The 18,577-nt window shown below is 34.0% G+C and overlaps 2 protein-coding genes across 2 annotated transcripts; one reads left to right on the forward strand and one right to left on the reverse strand.

Moving 5' to 3' along the window:
- Nucleotides 1-363: 363 nt before the first annotated feature.
- LOC143453173 (cytochrome P450 2C5-like) lies at nt 364-7,420 on the reverse strand. The gene is made up of 9 exons (XM_076954347.1): nt 7,113-7,420; nt 6,690-6,835; nt 5,412-5,514; nt 5,230-5,339; nt 4,702-4,823; nt 3,837-3,952; nt 2,208-2,352; nt 1,835-1,995; nt 364-1,486 (listed from the first exon to the last, which is right to left on the reverse strand). Exons 1-9 carry the CDS (start codon nt 7,356-7,358, stop codon nt 1,172-1,174), a joined length of 1,464 nt encoding a protein of 487 aa, XP_076810462.1. The 5' UTR covers nt 7,359-7,420; the 3' UTR covers nt 364-1,171.
- Nucleotides 7,421-10,545: 3,125 nt separating this feature from the next.
- LOC143451326 (cytochrome P450 2C30-like) lies at nt 10,546-18,577 on the forward strand. Its single transcript, XM_076951787.1, has 9 exons — nt 10,546-11,891; nt 12,300-12,445; nt 12,892-12,994; nt 13,072-13,181; nt 14,676-14,797; nt 16,819-16,934; nt 17,151-17,295; nt 17,390-17,553; nt 17,890-18,577. Exons 1-9 carry the CDS (start codon nt 11,643-11,645, stop codon nt 18,202-18,204), a joined length of 1,470 nt encoding a protein of 489 aa, XP_076807902.1. The 5' UTR covers nt 10,546-11,642; the 3' UTR covers nt 18,205-18,577.

Raw genomic sequence — 18,577 nt, forward strand, 5'->3', positions numbered from 1 at the left:
CCTTACCTTGTTTTATAGCTCTTTTTGTAACCAAAAATGGGAGAGATTAAATGAAAGAAAAACGGACAGAACTGTTGTGGTGGTGTGCCGCGTGTAAACAAAAATATCCCGTATAGAATGACTCGAACACACCCGGATCGATTCGTATCACCGCCAAACGATCACATGCTACCAGCATTTGGAGCCCAATGACATATAGCATGAAGGAAACACTTTTTTGCGTCAGAAATTGTGACAAAAATGAGATTGAGAACCAAATGTCGTTTTGCAAATGACCCCGTCACCATGCAGTACAGTACAGTTTGACAAATGTCCTTGTAAGATGTAACCAATAAAGTACAGTTGTTTGTTTCAATTCATAAATATTCTTCCATATAAATGTAGATTTTATTACTGTCGCAATTCATTCCAACTTCACAAAAAACTAGAATTCATTACGAGGCACAAACCTGCACACAAAAACGTTCACGGCGCTGAGTTATCTCAAATTAGACTGAAGGATTATACTGTAGATAAACAAAATTAGAGAAAATCGTGCACACTATTAGACTGAACAAAAAATTGAGTTTGTACAGAATAAGGAAAACCAATAAAATTGAGAAACTGTAAAAACTTCGCAGTGACACACCAGAGGAAAAAACTTGCCTACTTTAACTACATGCAAGGCCTGGCCTATGAAATGCATACACCAAAAAACTTATAATCACGATTTTGTTATAGTTATCAAAACAGATACTGAAAATGCATAAAACATGTAGGCAAAGCTGCAGTATATCTCAAATGATCTGAAATAATATAATTCTGGTCCTCTAATAAGGTTTTACATGCGAAGCTCGAAATGATAAACAATTTTTTAAAGTGCTACAATGCAGACGTCCAAATGCATATTCGTTATCTGTTCTAACATGATTTAGAAGTAGTAGCATTTCCGTAATTCTCGTCCAAATCAACAGAACGATAAAGTTACTGAGAAATCAACTGTCACAGAAAAACGTCATTCACCAATTTATTTGTAATGTTGGAAGTAATATCTCCATAACATAAAAGTTACTAGAAAAGATAACGATAAAACTTGTATGTCATCTCTTCGTACAAATAAAGTCTAGATCGATTAATCAAACAGGTGTTTTATTCAGGGCGAAGTGTTCCGTAAATGCGAAAATTAAACGCATTAAATTTCTTGACAAATAAGTTTGTATGGATAAGGAATGAAGAGACTGCCATTAGAACCATCATTTAACTCAGGGAATTTTGACTCAGGATCAGGCAAAAACTCGAATCTCTGAATCATCGAAACAAGAAAAATGAATATCTCCATTCGAGCAAGCTGCTCGCCTAGACAATGACGTGGACCAACTGAAAACGGAATGACGTGTTCAGACTTGACGAAACTTCCTTTCTCGTCAATGAAACGTTCCGGCTTAAATTTCTCTGGGTCGTTCCAATACTTAGGATCGTTATGTACTGCCCATAGGTTGGGCAAGACCTAAAAATGTTGATCTTTTATGTAAAAAAACTTTGTTTTGCGATGTTACAAAAGAAAATTGCAACAAATATGCTGTAGTTATCAGTAGCATTCTTCTGCATCACTCAAAATAAACTACTAACGTTTACATCATCAGATAATGAAAACCTTCATATAAAGTCATGAAATATAATCAGTTATACAACAATAGTTTACTTCATGTATGTCTTATCAAAACTAAATTATTTTTATACGCAATGAAACATACTTGCATTTTGGGAAAAAACCTTACTTTTTGCATATTCTGTTTTATAATATTGTTTAAAAAAATGGGTTTATTGTTACACTTTCCAAAACCTTGTTTTATACCGTGGTGCCTTTAGGTATGAAGTATCCATTTATTTCGGCATCTTGGCTTGTTTTATGATGAAAGGCGAATGGAGTAAACGTCCTGAATCTCATGATTTCCTGGATAAAAGCGTTTATGTACGGCATGTCTCGTTTATGAGACATTTTCACCGAACCCGAGCCTATAAGAAAGAATAAGTTTACGACTCACGTGTCACAAATTTGAATCAAACAAGTTTTTATTTTGTCACATCAATACCCTATTTCTCAATACCGCTACAAATCAAAGCTTTTTTGACCAGGGTGAGTCGAACTGGCACAGTTGGTCGAGAAAAGGTAGCATGTATATGTTTGAAATAACAGTGTAGTTGTATCGTTTGTTCTATTAGCTTACCAACTACTTCTCGAATTTCTTCTCGTAGTTTTGCTTGAATCTCAGGATAGTGAAGCAAGCAAATTAAGGACCAGTTTATAGTGCTTGAAGTTGTTTCTGTTCCTGCCTCAAATATATCTCTTAGGTATCCACGAAGCTGCTCGATCTGTAAAACCATATTAGCAAAAGCAGTTTGCATAAAAGAATTATGCTAATGGGATATACTCAAATGCAATGCAATCAACCAGTCATAACAAATACATTTAACGAATCTAAAATGTTTTTGTTGACACCTGTTTCAGCTATAGCTTTGATCGTTACCTTGAAAACAACCCAAAATTGTACACACCTGCCGACGTTGTACACACCGCTTCCCTTGTTACTTATTCAAAATTTGAAGCTAGTTACCAGTGAACTGCAGGTTACGGTTACTGCCTGCTAGTTACGGTTACTTAACACGTTTAATGGTTATGGCTCGGTTAAATTAGCAGTTTAAGTGTCTCACCTGTCAAATTACTTACTAATACCTGTTGTAAAATTCAGGGTTTTAAATAGATTTACAAAGAATAATTTAAATTTAGATAGGTTTGTACAAATTGAAAGGATTTCGTATGATTTTGAAATATTACCGAAAATACAAATAAATCAGCAGAAGTGCAAAAATTTCTTAATTCTAAATTCGTGTAAATTACATAAAAATTTTGAAAAATCAAATAAATTTGAACCATTTTATCAAAGTACTAATAAAAATTTAAAACATACCAACTAATTCATAGAAAACGAATTAATGATAATTGAAATAGATTTCAAAAATTTAAATGGATCTAACCATTGCATATAATCTCTAATTGGCGTTATCGTTTCCTTTGCACATAATATAGTGTCATTATTTGATGGATAATAATGACTTTTAATATTTAGTTATTGCTAAAACCTTTTCGTGAGTTCTCAATATTTAGATATATATACGAATGATTTTAGGTAAATTTTTAACATTTTGTTCATATTTATTTTTCTTTTAATTGAGTTACATTTCTTTTTAAATTAAAATGTTGTTTACTAGGTCATATAAATCTATTTCAATTTGTAAAAACTTATCTCAATTTACACTAATTATTGTGAATGTTTTTAATACACCGACTTGTGCAACTGATGTCGAGTGATTTAGCAAGTAAAAAAATTAAACTTCGAATAAGTAATTCATTAAGTACCTAGATAACCTATTACCAACTGTATGTTTAGAATAGTTTAGTAGCTGAATTATACCTAGCCAGGGGACGGGTGTAGCTAACTTCATGATTTGAATAAATAACCGAAAAAGTAAACCGGGAACCGGGAACCGGTCACCAACTTCACGTCGGTAATTTGAGGACATGGGTTACCGTGGTATGTCAAAGCCACCCATGCGCAAACTTTGTTTTGCGATAACCTTTTTGAAATTGCTTGGTTGCAATGGTTATCTTATAAGGTTCACTCTGGTTTAGAATCAAACTTAAAAGGTTTAAGTAAGTATAAGTAGATTTTACTTGGATGCAATTCCAAGAGAGCCGTATACAACTGTTCAGTAATAGCAGCGTCAAAGTGTAGCTTACACGGATCTCACATAACAGTTTGTTTAATTCGTAAGTATAAATCAGTATTTGGGTTTACTTTAAAACTTTCATCGCTTCCTTCTTTCATGTCCTTTAAAAAGGCGTCGATAAAATCTCTCAGATTTTCTTTGTCCAAGGTTTTCTCGTGTTCAATGATCACTTCAGTGGTTATATCTGTAATACGATACTCCAATTTGAAATATCATAAGAACGCAAGAATATAGTAGTGTAATGGCATTTCGTACTATAATGCACTTGGGTTATTTATCAGATTTGCATGGAAAAGTTACATTCAAGCTATATTATTGTCTCCGCCACCTCTAAAAATTCTTTTCACCCGGTAACATTATTTCGCCGCGCAAGATTAAAAAGCGTGTTTCACCGCGCTGTACATACACATATACGCATATGTTACTATAACTTATAATGTACGGTACTTCGCAAATGGTTTTAGTATTTCACAAAAGAACAAAGTTACAGTTGCAACAAAACAATCCCATTACATAGGAGATATAACGTTACCAAAACTAAAGCTTGCTTATAATCAATCTTTATTATAAACAATTTTATTTTTCATCATTAGCGTGGTGAGTACGAAGAATAAAGCTTATGGCTGATAGCAAATGCTAATTAACGGTAAAAAGGGACACTTACTGCCCTTAAAAAGTGCGCAAAACTAATAATGATAATCACTTGCTGATAACAACTCTATAGCACAGCCACTAAACTCAAAATTTATTATTTCCATTTTGATACTTAAAGGTCTGAGTTTCTTGTGGAATCAGTATACTTACTGAAGTTCGAATAATTTCTTCAATTGTGCCATTAACGTGGTTTGGGATATTCCGACGTTTGGTTTAAGATATACAATGTACCCGTTTGCCTATAGTATTATACATTATAACAATCAATTCTTTCCGCACCTGAAAGATACTTGAAGTTCTGCTTCAGGTCTTCATAAAATCGCGAGATTGGGTAAACGTGAATTAATTTGGGTGCAAACATAATCATCTGAAGTGCGAAGTTTTCAAATGCGCCATCAAATCTGCTCAAAAATATTATAAACTGGTTATTCAATCTGACAGTCCAGCAAGAGGATATAATCATAGCGGTTCACAATTGAACGTTTTCACACCCCATGCGAGATTGAAATTACAAAGTTGCAAATACTTGCAACATTTTAGCCATACGTGCATTACTGATCTAGTCTTTTCTTAAATGTTTACATGCAAGATTTGAGTTTAATTATTCTGTTTATCCCTTCCGATATTCAAGCGCCTTGGATGAAAATCTGACGTGTTTGACACAATTTTGTACCACAATCTTTGCAAAATCTTATTGCTGAAACTGGGGACACGAAAATAAGTTATTGCTGTCTTGATAGTACGGTCTACATAATGAATATCGAACAGTTGCATTAACAACTAATCAGCGGATCAAGAATCACTTACACGTCGGTAAATATTTTAACTAAACGGCGTAATGTATCGTCATCGTATTCGTATCTTCTTCCCATCACAACACTTGAAATAACATTGCAGGATGACTTTTGCAATAAGTCCTAAAGTAAATCAAGCAAAATAAAAACGTCATCTCAACACATATGTACAAGCAAATCGGTAAGTAAGCTAACCTTAATATCAAACGCTTTTCCATTGGTGGCTTGCAAACTTTTCAAAAAGAAAGCGAATTCTTCGTTAATACAATTTTCCATACCTTTACTTCCAACTCCAAACCTTATAACAAATAAGCATAGTATTATACTTCAAATTTACGGTGTAGTACAAGTAAAAGAATTTTGTGGTTTTGTTGCCGGTGAAAAGATTTCTGGATTGCTTGTTAACTAACTTTCTGGCCCTGTTGAATTTGAGTAGACGTGCATGCTTATTTTGAACTGTGATGTGATTTAGCATGTGTTGAAAATTGTTAGACCGCATTTCTTGAAACGTGTGGATGAAACAAATTACTGTTGCCTTCTCAGCAAGTCAATATTGAATGATGTGCATGACGGAACTGAAGTGTCAAATCCGACAATTTACATTCCTGTGAAACTTAGAGTCAATCAGTAATGAATGGCTTTTTATTTCATTTGAGTTTAGGGGGATAAGAATGTTATTTTCATTAACCAGTTCAGTGCGAAAGGAGTGATATTGTCAATCGACCCAAAGATTCATTTTGCTTGAATGTTTGAAAAATGCGATTAATTATTTTTGACTCTTTGTATTTCATTGATATATTGACTCTATACTTTATATTCAGAAACAGGCAAATTGTCTCATCTAGAAATTCAGTTTTGGCTCTCTTTTATCAAGTGTAAATAAATTAATACAACTCATTTCTCATTTGTGTTTGATGAAAACCGGAGGTTAATGCACTTGATTATGTTGAAGCGAAATGGTTACGCCGTATTCAAGAAAGTCTTAATACCAATAAAATGATTTTAGCGCGACTTCGGTAAATTTTTGCTGTTGATTTCTACGATTGTTCTCTCCGACGATTCCTGTCATTTACAATCCCGCTAAAGATTTGCTGTTTACTGTTTTAAGTGCTTTGTTTTTCCCTTATCTTTTACGTTACGAGTTTTTTATACCTTTCCCATTCCCAAATCTTGTTCGAGGAGGACAAAGCTGTTTAATTAACTTTCGGAAGATGATGTATTTTATTTTTAGTCTATTGGTTTATGTTTTTATAATTATCGGTTATGATCCTGTTTTAAAGTTGTTTTGTTTATTTTGACGGACTGACGATGCCTATAGATGTATAAGGGAAATATATTTCATTTTTAGACCGCGCAAGTCGACTCTGGTTTATTTCACTTATTTCACATTTAGTTGTCTCAAATTATAAGCATTAAAAAGGTTTATTGCAAAGCAATCTTGGCAAGCTACTGTTTATCCAAAAATTTGCTCACCCACGGAGTGTCTTTTGACCAAACTTTCTTTGTGACTTCCATAATGGTCCATAATCTGAAAATGTCAACCCTAATCCATGGGTAAGATTATCCAATGCTTCAAACGAAGGCCTTCCCGAAAACTTGGTGTTTTGCTTGACGAAGCACTAAAAGCAGAGAAAGTTATTCGAAATGTTATGAAAAAAGTTATGAAATTTTCTCGATTTACTTGAAGTTATAAATTTAACAACTTATAGCGTTGAAGACAACTATGGCAATTTCGGACACTTTCTATAGGAACATTGTTTGTTAATCATATTACTAACCATGAAAAACCAGATGTTACCATAACACCTCTTCCTTCCTAATCATACACTAAATCAACATGATAAAGCAGAACAACTTTCATTGAAATGAGCCAGATAATAAAAGAGAATTTCTTACTTGGTGAACTGATTCGAAATCGTTTAAAACTACCCAATCCTCTCTTCCCATGCGAACTGATACAACTGGACCGTATTTTTTGCACCATCCCTGGATTACTCTTTCGGGCCATTTTCCTAAAAACGGAACCACCCCCAAAATCGGGATTCCTCTTGGTCCTGGTGGGAATTTTTTGGGACGCCAAAACCAATAATAAACTCCAAGGAAAGTTGCAACAAATAGCGCAGCAGAAGTGAAATTCAACATTCTATGCAAATGTTTTTTTCCACTAAGTAACTTAAAAGAAATTAGAAACAAATTACCGTGAATTTTTTGTAACGATCAAGTACATATTATATACTGTACTTGACAAACTAATCTGATGGGGTTAAAGAAGCGATCAGTATTCGCCAGATAAGAGCAAGATTACACAACTATTTTGTCATCGTTATACGGCTATACTAATCTCGAGGCGACTGTCTGCAAACTTATGTAACGTAGCGATTACTATGCAGTTGATTTAGGAAATTTTTGCGAAAACAAGTGTTCATATCTGCATAAACAAAATATTTTTGTTGCAAAATGCCTGCAAACTTTTTTGTAGTAGTACGTTATAGTTAAAGCTTATAAAAATTAGAAAAACAACATTGCGTTTGTTGCTGTTTAAAACAGAAAAACAAAAAAAATATTTTTCAGAACGGAAAGGAATCACCATATTTTACCCGATAAACTAAAATTACTAAATGTAAATCATATTGTATAAATTGACAACTGACAACAAGCTTTATGTATCTGAAGTTTTGATGTATTCTGGCATTGACAGGGATACATTGTATGTAATAGCTCTATGATACTAATAACAGTTTTAATCGTCATTACGCAAGTTCCGTTCATAATTAAACCTTGTCAACACCACATTCTCTAGCTTAAGCAAATAGCCTAATCTTTAAAACAGGAACTTTGAAGGCTGTAATGAAGTGTATATTGGCGATATTTGCAATTTGTGTTTGTTTGTTAACTACTTTTGTTTATATAGCTGCAATTATTTTCGTGTTAGTGTAATAAGACGTAATAACATATCAACGTGTTGGCCCCAACAACCCATAGTATATAGAAATACAGTAATCTCGATTTACACCACGTTTTGATAGGACTTTATTTAGGAAAACCGTCTCCAATTAAAGCAATTCAACATGACATAAACATATATAAGCTATCTTTTTTCCAATACAACGAATAAGAACGAAGTCAGTGATAGTGTACGTAGTTTGTTCAAGGTTGTTTCGAAACATCTTAACGTTAAGGATGGAATTAAGCTATACAAAAACGTCATCGATATGGCAAAAATTTGGTAAAACCAATTTTTGAATTTCTAAGGCAAAGAAAAGAAACCTTTATCGTTACATTAAACTAAATTTATGAGGTTAACGGTCTTAACGTTAAGTCTCATTGGCACCTTTTTCCCTAAGAGGGAGACTTTTGCAACTAGATCTACAGAAAGTCAAATAAATGGTTAACTTTTTTCGTCGAGCGTGCGTCTTGGGTTTCTTTCGCTTTCTAACGAACTGTTTACGGTACATTAACCGAATTTTCTTTTGCAAAATTAGATTTCTGTGAAGTGTTATCGACAAACAAATTTACAAAATAGTTGCGCAAAGTCTACCAAAGTTTATCTACTGTACTGTAGCAGGTCGCCGTTGCTGTTCGTTGCATAAAGTAACCATTCAGCTATGAATATGTTATGAGAAAACTGGTTTCTTCAAACGTCGTCATGCAAGATAAACGGTAACTTTATTTATCTCACTTTGCCAGACTTAAAATAAAAAATTTTCACTTCATGCTGACCTAATTCTGATAACAAAAATAAGTCAAGTTCGTCCACATGAAGGCTTGAATGAAAATATTGAACACAATTTTAACAAAATAATACTTCAATACCTGATCATGATATCATGCAATACAGTACAGTAATACCCGTTAAGCTTGCATCTCGATAAAGTAGGCAAAAATTTATTACAAAATCAACATTAAACTTTCTCATAAATTTATTGGTATTTACCGTAAGTAAAACATGATAACTTGTCATGAAAAAAGCTAATCAAGGAACTTTACTAAAGTTCAAGATTTATTAAACATATCACGAATCATTAACTGATGCATATATTGCGCACATTATTTACAAATGTGTCCGCCTGTTGCACGTGAAAAAAATTAGACTGCCTTCAGTTGAAGCATCCATCAGGTCTTGGTTACTGATTAGCGCTTTCAGTTGTAGCATAGTTCAGTTTTATTTCAGTTTTATTTCAGTTATACTTCAGTATTAGTTACTGTATTTAGAAAACCATAATAATTGCTAAGTTTGCACAAACTGCTCAAATTTAAGTTGCAACCTCAACCGGGATCTCACCGGTACAATGAAGAAGACTCGACAAATCTATCCTGTCACTTAAATTGACCGGCAATCTAAGTAGGCAATGTAGGTTGAAAAATATCGTTCGCGTGACATACAAAAAGCCCTGAAGTGTCGCGGGGCAAAGGTTTCTAGAGCAAAAGTGTACGAGTAACACGTAAAACTGAAAGCAAGCTGCTGTAAACTAGATAGGAGTCTGAGCGACAAATTTTGTTTGAGTCTGTCGAAATACGAAAACAAGTAGGTCTAAGCGAATACATCCCATATTTTTTTCATGTCAGCAACAAACTACAAAAATACATCAATATGGTGTCCAATTTGGCTTATTACATCACGCAATAGCTAGAAAATTTTCACTTTCATCAAAAATGTTACAAAAATGGGATTGAGAACCAAAATTCGTTTGGCAAATGACCTCGTACCCAATGCAGTAGCTTGTTTCTATTTGCAAATAGACTTCCATATGCTGTAGATGCAGATTTTGCTACTATTGCAGTTTATTCTAATTTTATCAAAATCTAGAATACATTACGAGACACAAGCTTCAATACCAAAACATTTTAAGAACTGAGTTTAGACTAAAGTGAACTGAAGGAAAGACAGACGTATGCGATGAAAGGTATTGAACAAAAAATGGTGCATACTGTTAGATAAAAGTCGCAATTACGTTTGTTTAAGAACTACCATCATCAGTAAATGTAAAAAAAAGCATTTATAAAATACCCCGGAAAGAAGATTGGATTTTTCTCTTCCTTTGAGCCACATGTGTACTTAATGTTTAAAATACTGAATAAATATTGATCACGACTTCACTATAAATACTGATAATAATTATCCTGTATGGGAAATACAATACAACACGTTAGCTATAGTTAAAATGATTTGAAATGGTATATTGCTTGTTGTCATAACTTATATTAGGTAACCATGTTTACCCTGTATTTAAACAAAGTCCAAAGGTTAAATTGTGAAATGTAATCGCGCGTTCCAAAGTACAGAACGAGCATTGACCCACTATTTGTCGGCGTTTGGTCTAGATTAGATCCTATCTATACGTTTACCCGGTTATTTATCTTCTTCCAAGACATCTAATAAACGCCAACCGTTGACTTTACATGTGCGTTTTAAAATATATTAGTTGTGAAGCAACTTTAACTTTATTTGTTTATCAACAACTTTGTGGGCCAGTTCGGTGATAAATAAATTAAAACAGTAATAAATTGTAATAATTTATGTTTGGCCTGTTAACAACACTAAGATATTTATGTTGACTGCTGGCTAGGATTAGCGTCATTTAAAAAATACCTGCATTACGTGGCTATAAGATAAGATGGGAGTTAGATGTTTGACAAGAAAAACAGCAAAACGCAGCAGGTGCAAAAAGCAAAATAATGTTTAGATAATGGGAGATACATATAGCTGAACTTGACACATTGAGACTTAGATAAATAATAATCAGTGTTAAGGTTAAGAAGCGGGCATCTCCAATAAAGACTTCTTATCAGCATAGATGCTGTAAAACAACCAGGGAATGTACTAAAAGGAGTTTTCACACAAAGTTATTCAGAGCGTGTTTCCAAATATCAAACGACAGTAGAAGTGTTTATCAAAAACCAAATTCATTAACTTCAATCAATAATTAACTAGAAAACACTTTTGCTAGAAATGATGTAATATTGTAATGGTATTAAAGAATACCACCCAGACCGTTGCATGTTAACATAGTTTGAAACGTTATCTGAAATTCTATATCCATGTTCAAGTTATAGTAGGTTTTTATAAAATTTAAGTTGGCATTTTTTACAATTTTTGATTATTATTTTTCAGCTCATAAGTCCTACCCCTCCGGGACCAATGAGCCAGAGGTATGGCACCTATAATCCATTTAAGCTTAACATATCTTGTCCTATTCTATTCTTTATTTGCTTTGCTTATTTCCTGTAAAACTTTACTACTTCAAAGCTATCTTCGGAATTACATTCAACATAGTTGTAGTTTTATCTGAAATTTCTGTTCATTCTGTAACACGAGTTTTTTTTCTTCTGTAATTCGAGTGCGTATACCGAAATGTGTAATTACTACAAGACCATCACAATAATTTGCTACGTATTTGTTGTAGTCTACAACAAAAGTTACATAGAATGTTTGACTTTACGTTTGCTGCGTTATTTTTGGTGACTTTTGTGGGAGTTTATTACTGGTATCGCCGCCCCAAAAATTTCCCACCAGGTCCAAGGGGAATCCCGTTTTTGGGGGTCGTTCCTCTTCTTGGAAAATGGCCTGAAAGGCAATGTAATGAATGGAAAAAAAAGTATGGACCAGTCTTTTCAATTCGCGTGTTGGGGAGAGAAGAGTGGATAGTATTAAACGACTTCGAATCGATTAATCAAGTACGTACAAATCGTTAATTATATTAAACGTTTAGGTCTGAGCTTGGTTTAAGTTTTGCCATGTTAGAGAATGATGAAAAGGTATTTCGAATTTTGTCACACTTGTTTTAAACGCTACCACTTTTCAATTTTACAGCCTTCATATAACTCGATTAATTTTCACATTATAGGCCTTTGCAACTGAAAAATAACAACTCATAAGCCGACCGAACAGCATAAAGCCAAGACAAAAAACAATTAAAGAGGCATTTATGCCGCGATACTAATAGTTGTCGCTCAAATAAAGTCAAAAATAGTCATATTATTTGACGTCGCTTTTTCGAAAATTAATACGTAACTCGCAACACTTTGTTCCACGTGCAGTTATGTCCGCTTACAGTTTACGTAATACTTTGACAATTGCTTCAGTGCTTCGTCAAGCAATCCAACAAGTTTTCGGGAAGACCTTTGTTTGAAGCTTTGGAAAAACTTATCCATGGGAAAGGTTTGTCATTTTTAGATTATGGGCCATTGTGGAAATCACAAAGAAAATTTGGCCAGAAGAACTTTCGTGGGTGAGCAACTTTTCATACTTCTGATTACATATTTCCAAAATTGTTGCAAATTGCAAAATACCTTACTTACGCTTATAATTTTAAACAATTTTCTCCTGTAATTTTATCAACGCAGCCCGCAGAGAGTTTGCAATAAATGTTAGGACGGAGCCCATAAAACAAAATGCAGTTTGTTCATAACATATTTTCTTATTACGGTACCGTGAGTTGTGTATTCCGTCATACTCACCAATTTTAAAGATCAAAAACGATTTGATTCCTTGGATTTCTAGTACATAAAGCAATCTGTGTTTAATCCTTGTGTGCTTTTGATTTCTATTGGGAGGTTTATCTTTTTGATTTTCTTTCCTTCTGATGTAGCCTAAATCTCTTAATCAGAAACAAAATTACAAGTAAACCAGAAAGCTGTAAATATGGAGTAGAATATTACGCATCTTTTGTATAAGGATCGAAATTGAAAGAAAGGGTGTGGATAGCTGTGTTAACGATGAAGTGCCATTTCTGTTGGAACGCTTGCGAGCCACTGATGGAAAAGCATTTGAAATAATGGTTAGATTATACTTACAGATCTGCGTGTGAAAATATGTCGTTGGGATGTCGCTTTTATTCATATGTTTTTATTTTAGAGCATATTGCCCAAGTCATCATGCAATGTACTTTGCAGTATTATCATGGGGAAAAGATATGAATATGATGATGATACATTATGCACATTGGTAAAGTTATTTTCTGACGTGTAAGTGATCCTTCAATTTGATCAGTTGCTTAAATATATTGCAAATGTCGATTAACGCAGCGGATCTCCATTCTTTACATAACCAGCACTGTTTACATTATAAAACCGTATTTTTGCATTTCAAGTAGCAGTAATAATATTTTACGAAATTCATGGCACAAAATTTTGTAAAACGTGCCAGATTAGCATCTCAGGCGTGTGATTGCATCAGAGATGTATGCACTATTTTCACTAGGAGCATGAGCTTTGATAGCAAACGTTGCTGAAATTTTCTAGTGCGGTTGAGATCAGCTTAGCATTGAACTTCACCAATAGCTGCCATTATGTAGTTAGCCTATGCAATTAACTGTACACTCGGCTAGAAAGTTTGTTTTCGAATATTAAAAATACTTGTAAAAACTTGCTTAGACATTTATGCATCGCAGAAAAACTGAGATGATGTGATTGCGGACAGCGAGTGTGATTGTTGAAGCGCGAAACTGGACATTTAAATCCAATTTAAAGCGCCTTTTTGTTGCAAGTTACAACTAAGTATTTGTGACATTGTGACACATAGATCAACAATCGCGTTTCATAATAACATTTCTGAGGTTAGGTTGACATCATTACGCATATTATATAACTTTGATAGATGCAACCTTGACTGAAAAGGACGGCAGTTTTCCATGGGATATCGTGCCTGCAAAAACGAAAATTTTGGCTGGCACGGAAAGGTCAATTCTTTGTTTTTTATTATAATCGGCGCTCAAACAACCTACAGTACTTTGCGTTATTTCTTTAAAAATAAAATACATTAAATAACAGCGCCATAACATACAGTAATCATCACGTCAAAATTTGCTTGTGAAAAAGACTGTCGATTAGTCATTAGTAGAACCATAGTCAACACATACATGTAGGTATATGTTTTAATTATAATGGAAATAAATAATGGCAGTTATTGACATATTTTCACTTCTAGTCTGGTGTCGACCGCACCAGTATATTTGAGCAAAAGTTGATAGTCTGACTACTAGTAAGATCTTTGAATTCATGCTACTAACTCGACTATATATATAGTCACCCTACCATGCTAATCTAACTTCAGAGATGTCGTTATGACGTACTACTGCACTAAGTAGTCGGACTATTTTCATCATGACTTCTGGTTTATTCTGTGCCCACGAAGTAATAATACAGTATGGTTCATGCTAACTCTAGTCGGACTAACGACCGCTAGCATGACCATTAGTTCGTGCTGCTAGTGCGAACTGTTCAATGTTCATACGGCCGGAAGGATATGAACGAAATAATCCAAACTAGAATTTGCATGTAAACATTTAACGGGATCCGTAACGCACAACTGGCTAAAATCTACCAAAAAGTTTGAAGTTTTAGATTCTAAGTTTCAAAGTTTGGTACGAGAAGTGAAGAAGGTCTTAGTGTGAATAACTGAGTTTATTTTTTGCTGGACTATCGCTTTAAATAACGAATTTTAGAAATACTTTTCAACAGATTCCACAGCCCATTTGACAATTTCGTATCTCAGCTGATTATCTTTGCACCAAAATTAATTTACATCTATCCGTTCTCACAATCCTATAAAAAACTGAAGAAGGCGTTTAAGGATTTTGCAGGTGCCGGAAACTGACCGAATTGAATTATATTATCTAAAATATCATTGAATAATGGGTATCTGTCTATACTCGACGTCAAAATAGTGCAAAAATTGTACATAACTAAAGCCAGGGCCGAATTAATATTTTGATGGATCTGGGGCTATATGCTAATTAGAGGCCTATAATTCATTTCGTTCATTGTACCAACCACAATTAAAATATAATAGCAAAAGTTATACCCGAAGTATTTATTTACTAAACACCCATTCAGATGACATGTTTTCTGGTTTTGTTTAATAACATCATCGGTGTCAATTTTTTCCAAAATTTTGTTTTCAATGCAGAGTAGAGCTAAGGATTGAAACCTTTTCTGGCCCATAGGCGAACGCAATTGATTTTTACTCTTTTGAGCACTGAAAAGGATCGCTCGCCCGAACAATTGGAAATCATCAGACAAAGACACATTCTTAACACAACAGATACTTTAGGAAATGCATACATGAACTCATTTTCATTGATAAAACTAAACATCTCAATTTCTTTACTGCATTCACTGTGAAAATGGTGCCGTTTTTAGCAGTGCATAAAAATGAATCATCTCTTCTGGCAGTGATTCTTGTAGATCATCTGAATAATAGTTAGTCAATGTTTTCGCACTCTTTTCCAATTTACAGTTAGACGTGGTGTTTAATTCTGCCAGAAATGGTTCGTCACCCATGTGCTAGATGATTGTATTCTTTCATTATAACTTGCATTCCTGTATATTTTCCGCTCATGTTAGAAGCGTTGTCGAAAGATTGCCCTTTTGAGATCCTTGTCTTTTAAAAACTTTAAAAGAATGTCAGCTAATCGGTAAACAGTTTGCCCACAGATTGGTATAAACTTGAAAAATCGTTCCACAGGAACATCCGGTAAAACATAACGAAACACTATTGTTAGCTGGTCAATTTTGTGACTTCAGCTGTTGAGTCCAGATTTTTTTCATTTCAAGGATGTCAATAAAGTCCTAACATACACTTGATGAGAAATATGAAACGTGGCTTTTGCCTTTGTTCACTCGCTTTTGAATATGCTCAGCTAAAAACGTATCGTATTCTACCAATATCTCCAAAATTCCTAGGAAGTTACCATTTTATGGAGAACCAATCAACTCTTTACATCCGCCGAGTTGACTGAGTTAACTCTCTTGATGACAAGAATTGTACCACGCTTAAAATTCGAGTCAGAATTTTACACCAATACTTTCTGTCAGATTCTTTTTGCTCTTCAAAAGCTTTGCTAATGCTCGACTTTTTTACCCTTCGAAAAATGTATATGGAAAAACAACGCAATTAAGTGCTTTTCAGAAGATTCGTACCTGGCTAAGTCGCGTTGTGCATGTTTTCAATCGCCGTAACCAACTAATGTCAGCATAATTTCGTCAGAGTCAAATGTAAAAAGTTTACACAAAAAGCAGTAAAGTGATTTTTGTTGAAGGTGAATAGCACAACCGATTCGACACCCTGATCTGTGCTTTATCACAGGACTTTATTTGCCGTATAAAATCATATCACATGACTTGCCGGTAAAATTTTGCAAAATAAAAATTAGTCCTCAAATAAAGCAAAAGCCTTGACGTTCATAAAGATTTGAAATGAAAATGAAATTCCGGGATTTGAATAAAATGAATTCTAGTATCAGGATAAAAATCAGAGGATTTCCCGGACTCGAAGGTCTATAGTTTTTCTACTAAGATCACATCAGTTGCTCTTAGTAACTTTTATCTGTGGGCCTGGGGCTGCAGCCTTGTCATAATCCGCCTTAATCCGGCCTTGAGTTTAAAGCATTTTGATTAAATACTTAACTTACGGTAAATATCAATTCCTAAACTAACCCAAACGTTTAGTTATGTAAATATATTATTTTTATGTTGACAATCTTTATTTTTGTAAAGTTATCTATTAATTATGTAGTGAGTTTGTCCTGTTCTATCTATACACTCACGCGTTCCCATGATAATGCAAGATATCAAGTTACTAAAAATGGATAATTATTTACAGAGATAACCAATAAAGTGATCACTGAGCATGAGGAAACGTTCGACAAAAAACATCCGAGAGATTTTATCGATGCTTTTTTAAAGAACATGAAAGAAGGAATCGATAAGAATTTTGATGTAAATTCAAATCTTCTTGCTAACCAAGAGAAATAAGTTTTATTATGTGATATAAGTTTCAGTTTCAATATCTTTGCACATGTTTTGAAGTAGGCATAACCAGAAGTTAGATCAATTAATTGGATTTGTTGTCAATGGTTAAATACATTGCACTTGTATACAACGTTTGGACGTACTTTCTCAAACGAACTACTATCGCTTATAAACCTTTTGTAGATCGAGCAGCTTTGTATGTACTTACGAGATATATTTGAGGGCGGAATAGAAACAACAACAGACACTATAAACTGGTCCTTGATATTTCTGCTTCATTATCCTGAGATTCAAACAAAAATACGAGAAGAAATTCAACAAATTGTAGGTAAGTTAACAAAACACTCGATAGATGTGCTGCCCATTTATATTGTTATCTCCATAACACAAAGAAGCTTGTGTACATGTATTTCTTCTTACAGGCCCTTCGGGTTCCGTAAGAATGTCTCACAAAGATGACATGCCATACACAAAAGCTTTTATTGAAGAAACCATGAGATTCGCAACAGCTACTCCATTAGGCTTTCAGCACAAAACAAACAAGGATGCCGAAATCAACGGATATATTATACCTAAAGGCACCACGGTATAAAATAATTTTGGGCGAAAGTTACAATGAACTTGTGTCTTTTATTAACAGTAAACAGATTATCAGAAAAATTAAGTTTTGCTTTAGTTGTACCTGTAAACATGTTTTGTCGTACGTTAAATATGTTAGCATCAGTAACACAAACAAGACATAAACCACTGTTGCACAAAAGATAACATTTGATGACTTTAAATGGAGCTTTTAATTTTCTGATGTAATGCAAAATCAAAATTTAATTTTGTTAATTACTAACAATTACAGATTTATTTGTAACAATTTTTTTAACAAATTATCGTTTGTTTTCGCTTCAAGTAAAAGGAACAAAATTTTTAGGTGACGCCCAACATATGGGCGGTTCACAACGATCCTAAGTACTTTGAGGAGCCTGAGAAATTCAAACCTGAGCGTTTTCTTGATGAGAAAGGTAACTTCGTCAAGTCTGAGCACGTCATTCCTTTTTCGGTTGGTCCACGTCGTTGTGTGGGTGAGCACATTGGTCGGATGGAGATATTCATTTTCCTTGTATCGATGATTCAGAAATTCGAGATTTTGCCGGATCCTGAGTCAAAAATCCCTTGTTTAGATGATGGTTTCAATGGCCCTACTTTTGTTCCTTGTCCTTACAAACTTATTTTTCAAAAACTATAACTAGTTGCATTGTCGCATTCGGGTAACACTTGCTGTAATTAAAACACTTACTGGATTAATCTTTTTGTTGCATGACTGGATGGCATACAGTTACTTTTGTTAAGCAAAATGCATTTTGCTGTCTATGTTTGTAGCTTGCGTTTCGAACCAGTTCCTAAACTTATAAGTTAGACCGAGTTTGTTGCCCAGTTAGATAACTAAGCACCTGTGTCAGTCAACATCGCTCAGTTAGATAATAAAGTGGTTGAGCTGAAAGCATAGGCCTATTTTTTTTTTTTTTTGATAATTGTTATTTAGATACTTTTAAACAAAAATGCAGTTTTGATTTGGTTTTAAAGCATGTATTTATATATATTTAGTAGGGAAAGTCGTT

The sequence above is a fragment of the Clavelina lepadiformis genome, chromosome 4 (genome assembly GCF_947623445.1).
Source record: "Clavelina lepadiformis chromosome 4, kaClaLepa1.1, whole genome shotgun sequence".
Classification (NCBI taxonomy): Eukaryota; Metazoa; Chordata; class Ascidiacea; order Aplousobranchia; family Clavelinidae; genus Clavelina; species Clavelina lepadiformis.

What these genes read in the sequence shown, in the direction of transcription:
- LOC143451326 (XM_076951787.1), top strand. Translation starts at nt 11,643, where the DNA reads ATGTTTGACTTTACGTTTGCTGCGTTATTTTTGGTGACTTTTGTGGGA. An exon ending in GTAAAGTTATTTTCTGACGT is followed by an intron (nt 13,182 to 14,675) that starts GTAAGTGATCCT and finishes ACTTTTCAACAG; the next exon opens with ATTCCACAGCCCATTTGACA. An exon ending in GGCGTTTAAGGATTTTGCAG is followed by an intron (nt 14,798 to 16,818) that starts GTGCCGGAAACT and finishes AATTATTTACAG; the next exon opens with AGATAACCAATAAAGTGATC.
- LOC143453173 (XM_076954347.1), bottom strand. Translation starts at nt 7,358, where the DNA reads ATGTTGAATTTCACTTCTGCTGCGCTATTTGTTGCAACTTTCCTTGGA. An exon ending in ATTTCGAATCAGTTCACCAA is followed by an intron (nt 6,836 to 7,112) that starts GTAAGAAATTCT and finishes CTCTGCTTTTAG; the next exon opens with TGCTTCGTCAAGCAAAACAC. An exon ending in GGTCAAAAGACACTCCGTGG is followed by an intron (nt 5,515 to 6,689) that starts GTGAGCAAATTT and finishes ATTTGTTATAAG; the next exon opens with GTTTGGAGTTGGAAGTAAAG.